Source organism: Mastigoproctus giganteus, chromosome 7 (genome assembly GCF_048544385.1).
Source record: "Mastigoproctus giganteus isolate SK-2022 chromosome 7, ASM4854438v1, whole genome shotgun sequence".
NCBI lineage: Eukaryota > Metazoa > Arthropoda > Arachnida > Uropygi > Thelyphonidae > Mastigoproctus > Mastigoproctus giganteus.
The window spans coordinates 117,068,125-117,074,124 of NC_143581.1; the positions used below are offsets into that span (position 1 = coordinate 117,068,125).

The window sequence follows — 6,000 nt, forward strand, 5'->3', positions numbered from 1 at the left end:
ATCTGCATTGTAAGGTGGATGGGTAAGTTCTGTAAAGCACAGTCTGTCAAAGCAGCAGCAACAGCATGTGACCTATGCACTGGTGCATTGTCCTGAAGAAGCAACACCTCTGGAAAGTTTTCCACAGCATTTTTCCTTCATGACATCCCTTAGGTTGTACAGTAGGGATGCATATGACTCTCCAGTAACTGTCTTCTTGTGTTCCAAATAGTGAATGTACAAAATTCCCTCAGCATCGCAAAAAAATGGTGGCCATAACCTTGCCAGCTGAAGGTTAAGTCCAAAATTTTTTGGGTATGGGAGAAGTCTTGTGCTTCCCTTGTTGATCCTTCCTTGGTCTTAGGATCCCAGCGACGTACCCATGTTTCATCACCCATAAGAATTCTGGAGATGAAAGTTTCAGGATCCCTTCCATAAAGCTCTAAATTCTCCTCACACACAGTACTCTGAATAGCTTCTGCACAGGGGCCAGAAATCTGGGGACCCACTTTGCACTGACCTCAGTCATCCCCAAATGTTCATGGAGCATGGTTATAATTGTTCCCTCAGATACATCACATTCCCTAGAGATTTGGGGCACCTTTAAATGTCTGTCATTCAGCACAAGGGTTTCTACAGCTTGGAATATTTCTGAAGGTCCTGCTGTCACAGGCCTTACTGAATGCAGATCATCTTCGATGGACTCCTCTACCCCACTGGGCAAACCCACAATATAAGCAAAGCAGAGATCAGCGAAACCCCTGGTGCCGCTAGAAATCAACACACTTTACCCCACTTGAACTGTTTTGACCAGAATTTCACCTGGTGCTCTGAAGGCGCACTGCTGCCATACACAGACACCTCCCTTTCATGAATGGCCTTTGGCCCATTTCCTTCTTTAGTGAGAAACTTGATGACTGAACAATGCTCCAATTTCAGCAAATCCATAATTTGAAACAGGTGTCTTCCTTCTTTCTGTTACAGCAGCACAACCTAAAAACAGAGTGGGATCAAAATTAGTATGATTCAAGTTGAGATATGTTGGAACATGATAAATCAAGAATCACTGAAATATAACTATGGGTAGCATAGCGTTTTTTTTTTCTACTTTAGGTAGATAATTTACTGAACCCCCTTAGTAAATACGCTTATTATTATTATTACTAGCCACATAGTGCAAGGAAGCCTGAGGCTCTTGTTGCACCAGCCAAAAAATTTCCTGAGTTACCAAGAAAGAGAAGAATGATGATATCCAACTCAGGATCCTGGGTGTGCCAAGTCCATACTCATCAAATATGAGCCCCTAGGGGGTTGGAGAAGAAATGTCAGGTTAATAATAGCCATATAGTGCAAGAAAACCACAGGCTTTTTCTGCACTGACTGGGGGAAAAAAAAACAAAAACAAACATAAGTAGAATACAAATACAAGAAAAATACAAATTATTTGCTTCTCTCTTCACATAGGTAACTATCCAGTTAAATTTGGAATTTATTCAAACTGTCAGCCTCAACTACCTGTGAAGGCAATCTGTTCCAACGATCAATGATTTGCTGGCTAAAACTAAACCTCTTTTCCTGTAATTTGAATGTATCCCCCACCCAGTTCAGGATTTCTTTATAATAGCAAAAATTCCACTTTCATTCATTTTACTAACCCCTCTCATTACTTCCTATAAGTTAATTTTATCTTCCATTCATCATCATTCTATTCTCCCATTTGGCACAAATTGTCCCTATTTGGATATCGACCTCCATTGTTGCCGGTCTCCTGAATCTCTCATTTGTCAATAGCTCTGAAAGCCTGTGTTCTCCTTTAGACATTGGAGCCATTCTCTTTTGAGTCTTCCTGGTGGTCTCTTATCTCCAGTTCTTCCTGTCAGTGCTAATAGGCGGCCTTTGTTGTTTCATCTGGTGCAAGTCCAAACCACTGAAGTTGTTTTTTGTAGATTATGCTGCAATCAAAAAATTTGCAAAAAATCAAAATTTTGCAATCAAAATTTAGATCCTTTCTTGCTTGTTCATTAGTTTTATTTTATTTATTTTTTAAAATTTTTCTTAGGCATCTCATTTCAAAAGCTATTATTTTTTGCCTTTCTTATTTATTCTGTGACTCAGGAAATTATTTTGAATGCTTCACAGGAATTATTAGCAATTCCAAAAGAAACCTATCAGGAATGTTTCCAGAAGCTAAAGAAGTATTAGAATTGTGTGCATGTGTGTACATGCACACAGTGTCAGAGAGATTACTTCAAAACATACACCTGATATTGAATAGCTGGTGATCATCATTTCCCAAATCACTGCTCCTGCCTCCACGTGGTGGAGCCGGTAACCTGGGAGAAGGAATTCCCTCTTCCAGGGCTAAAAGGAGCAGCGATGGATTGTGATGAACAGGGCCGAATTTACATATAAGCTAAACAAGCTACAGCTTAGGGCCTCTCATTACAAGGGGCCTCACTCCATCTTAAAAAATTCTTTTTTAATATTGTCACAGGTGAATTATAAGAGAGAAGGGCCTTGTACATGTTAGCTTAGACCCGCGACAAGTTTAAATCTGGCCCTGGCAATGCATATCCACCACTAGAGCCCACAGGCTCCAGACCTGTTAACACTGACTCAGAGCACGACTCGAATCATTCAAAGAGACTACGGACAGAAAAACAAACTACAGACATGCCAGCATTTCTCATAATGCATTCACTATCCACACAACCTGTTGGCAAACTATTGCCTTTACTAATACAGAAATGTTTAGAACTGATTGTTGGATATCCTAAAATGGTTAAACGTCTTCAATCTTGGAGACCTTCTAATTGAAGCTTCTAAGCCAAGTCACTCAGAAAAATTGTTAAAATTAACAATATTCTAGTGTCAACATGCCCATACCACTCAACATCTCCAAAGGAGTTATCAGTGAATAGGACTTACTAAATATGTCTGAAGAGATAATACAAGGGCTTAGTGAACAAAAAGTGACCCATGCACAGAGAATTATGACAAAAAAAAGATGGCAGCCTACTAGCAAACAGGTCCATTATTTTGACATTCAGTACTCCAAATCTCCCATCTTCTGTTAAAACAGGTTACTTAAACTACAAGATTTGACCTTACATTCCAAATACCATTCACTGCTTTAAGCACCAGAAGTACTGCCACTCTCAGACGGCATGCTGAGGCGATGCTGTGTACCCTATTTGTGGCTCCAAGGAGACTGTACAGCTTCCACTCCCACTTGACCAAATTGTAAAGGAAGCATCCTGCATTTTCTGAAGTGTGTGTGACCTTTGGAAAACAGGGAAAAAAATCAAGAAGTATAAAGTGGAGCATAAAGTTACATACCCTGAAGCAAGAAAGCAAATACTGCTAACCATGGCTAGCCGATCATATACATTGGTCACCAAAAACAGCTGCTCAGCTGCAACCCAAGCAGATGTTTCCATAGAACCAAATATTTTCTTTGCCATCTGGGCAAAAACTGTACTAACATACAATAAGAAACCTATAATCAGTGAAACCAGCAACACTGATCAGTATTCCAACTGATGCTATATCAACGTTGCTTGAAACAACAAAATCATTGGTGTATTTGGTTAATGGTGTATTTGGTTTTGATTTTTCTTTGTCTATATAAAAATCGTGTTTTATTAATGGGAACGTCCTATTTTTGTCATTAACTTTTAAAAATAGTCTTTTTAACACACCAATAGATTTGAATACAGTTTATTCAAATAGGGCATATCATGAATAATTAAGGTAATCAGCACGCGATTCATCTGGGGACATAATTAACGATACATATTAAAATCGTTATCGTTATGTAACGATACATATTAGTATCGTTAACTCCGAAATTATTAGTAACGCTATGCGTATGTACAAAGCTGTACTGACTTAAAAAGTTTAAATTACAAAATAAAATACATATATTTTATTTATCGATGCTCCTTAGAATTCACTATCTTTTTCAATCACATAATAAACAGAAAATATACTCACAAAATTCGACAAGTATATACTTCTTGTCGCTTATTGTGGTTTCAAAATTATCTTTGTTTAATACTAAAACGCTTTCTTCTTTTTTAATTTCGTCAGCACTTGAAAATACTAAATTTACAATTACGAAGACACTGCTGTATAACTTCAACATTTTAAATACTGCTTTCACGTAAGAACGCCGGTTACCACACATTCATCGATACAAACACCACTTCAAAACTCACACGCCGAAGTTTAACGTGGCAAAAATAAGTTAGCGCATGCGTTTATAATATACGTATATGATCGTGTTAACAAAACATTGGCCAAATAGTTATCAATTAGCGTTAACAGTGTTTACGAGTTAACTCCACGTCATTCAGATACTATTTCGTGTTATCTTTACTGTTCGCAATTTAAATTTTCTTGAAAAATTTACCTTGGATATAATAACAGAATGGTCATGTAAATGTCTGATTCAATATCTTCCGTACCATACCAAACCCTGAATTCTATGCATCGCATATGTAGTTGTAGTAGTAGGGTTTTAGGAGCACAGAGACTAAGCCCATAAAGTAGATTGTTTATATATGTCTTTTATGGTGCATAAGCATCTGAGGCTATAATGCACCTGTCAGGACAGCTCATCAGGTCTTGCAAATGATATACAGGAACTCCGCCAGCAGGGACAAGGAGGTGACCATCCCTTGCATAAGACAACGGCCAGACCACACCACAGGCGTAGAAGCCCCATTCTAGGAAGGATGCAGAGCCGCCCGCCCACATGAGATCGGCGAGGGGAACAAAAAAAGGCCGTTCCGATCAAGAAAGCCTCAAACTCCGAAAACTCCAGTGTCCGGAGACCAGGCAGCTGTAAGTCGATCTTGATTGAGGTGCATAAGGCCCCGAATGGACTGAGCAAGCTCAACGCCAATGAGATCCTCCCCCACTCAGACCAGGCACCTGATCGGGCACAAACTGAAATTGAAGAAAGACAACCACAGAACAGATGTGCGGAAATTTACCTTTCGCCAACGGGTAGTTGATTACTGGAATAACCTTTGGGAGCAGATAGATGGGTAAAAAGGGAAGGTTCCTTCTTTTTTTCTCTCTTTGCTGATGCTGTATAAGCCTGCATTCCCGCATCACATGCCACCACTAATGCTAATTTGGTAACACTGAAAAGTGCTCGTATGTCTTTTAGCCGCTTATTTAAATTGGCTTGTCAGAGATTGTAATTCTTTTACCAGTCTAGCTATCATTTACCCAAGAAGCCTAAATGTACCCATATGCTTTGAAATCTTTTTTACTTTAGTGGCATGCATTTATTAAAATTGCTTAAATCCATTTTTCTTTTCAGCACTTCTTTTTAGATAATAAATATCTACCAAATATTCACACACTTTCACAGGGAGACAGGCATGCAGCTCTCTTCTTCATCACTAAAATTAATGGGATGATAAAGATAGCCTACCAGCCTACAAGTGCTCAATCTCCACTTTTAATATTTTTGTAACTTCAGTTTTTAGGCTTATTGTAACAGTGGCTCTATCAACACAAAGTGTCAGATAGTTTTTAAAAGGAATCTCACATGCTTTCAGAGTAGATTGTAAATTTAATGTGTTCTGGGGTTTATTTTCTGTTGGCTGGACAAAACACCCGAGTTCCCGGGAATAAAAAAAAAAAAAACGCCATGCTACTCTAGCCTTAGACAGCCTAACCCAGCCACGTTAGGCCGTCTCAGGCCCATAAAAATTCCTGGCGTCATCGACAGGACTCGAACTTTGGTCTGTTTCACGCGGTGTGATGAGGACGGCGATCCCACCAACTGTGCTACCTATAAGGACTTCACATATACTGAAATTAATGCATATGCAAGACAATTAATCTAAGAACATGTTTTATTCTAAGAATTTTTTGATATATTTTAATCTAAGAATATTTTTGAGCCAAAGGGTGGCTCAAAAATATTGGTACAAACGTTTAGGGCTGGTAGGTAACATCTAAAGGAATGCGAATCGCATAGAAACCCATAACCGGAAACGT

The 6,000-nt window shown here is 38.9% G+C and overlaps 1 protein-coding gene across 1 annotated transcript in view; it reads right to left on the bottom strand.

Moving 5' to 3' along the window:
- LOC150083164 (protein disulfide-isomerase-like) overlaps positions 1 to 4,212 on the bottom strand; it is a 544,047-nt gene extending 539,835 nt beyond the window's left edge. The window contains exon 1 of the mRNA XM_090377883.1: positions 3,976 to 4,212. Within this exon, the coding sequence (XP_090234009.1) occupies positions 3,976 to 4,168 (193 nt within the window). The 5' untranslated portion in view covers positions 4,169 to 4,212. The remainder of the gene's footprint in view (positions 1 to 3,975) is intronic.
- Between the last annotated feature and the right edge of the window lie 1,788 nt (positions 4,213 to 6,000).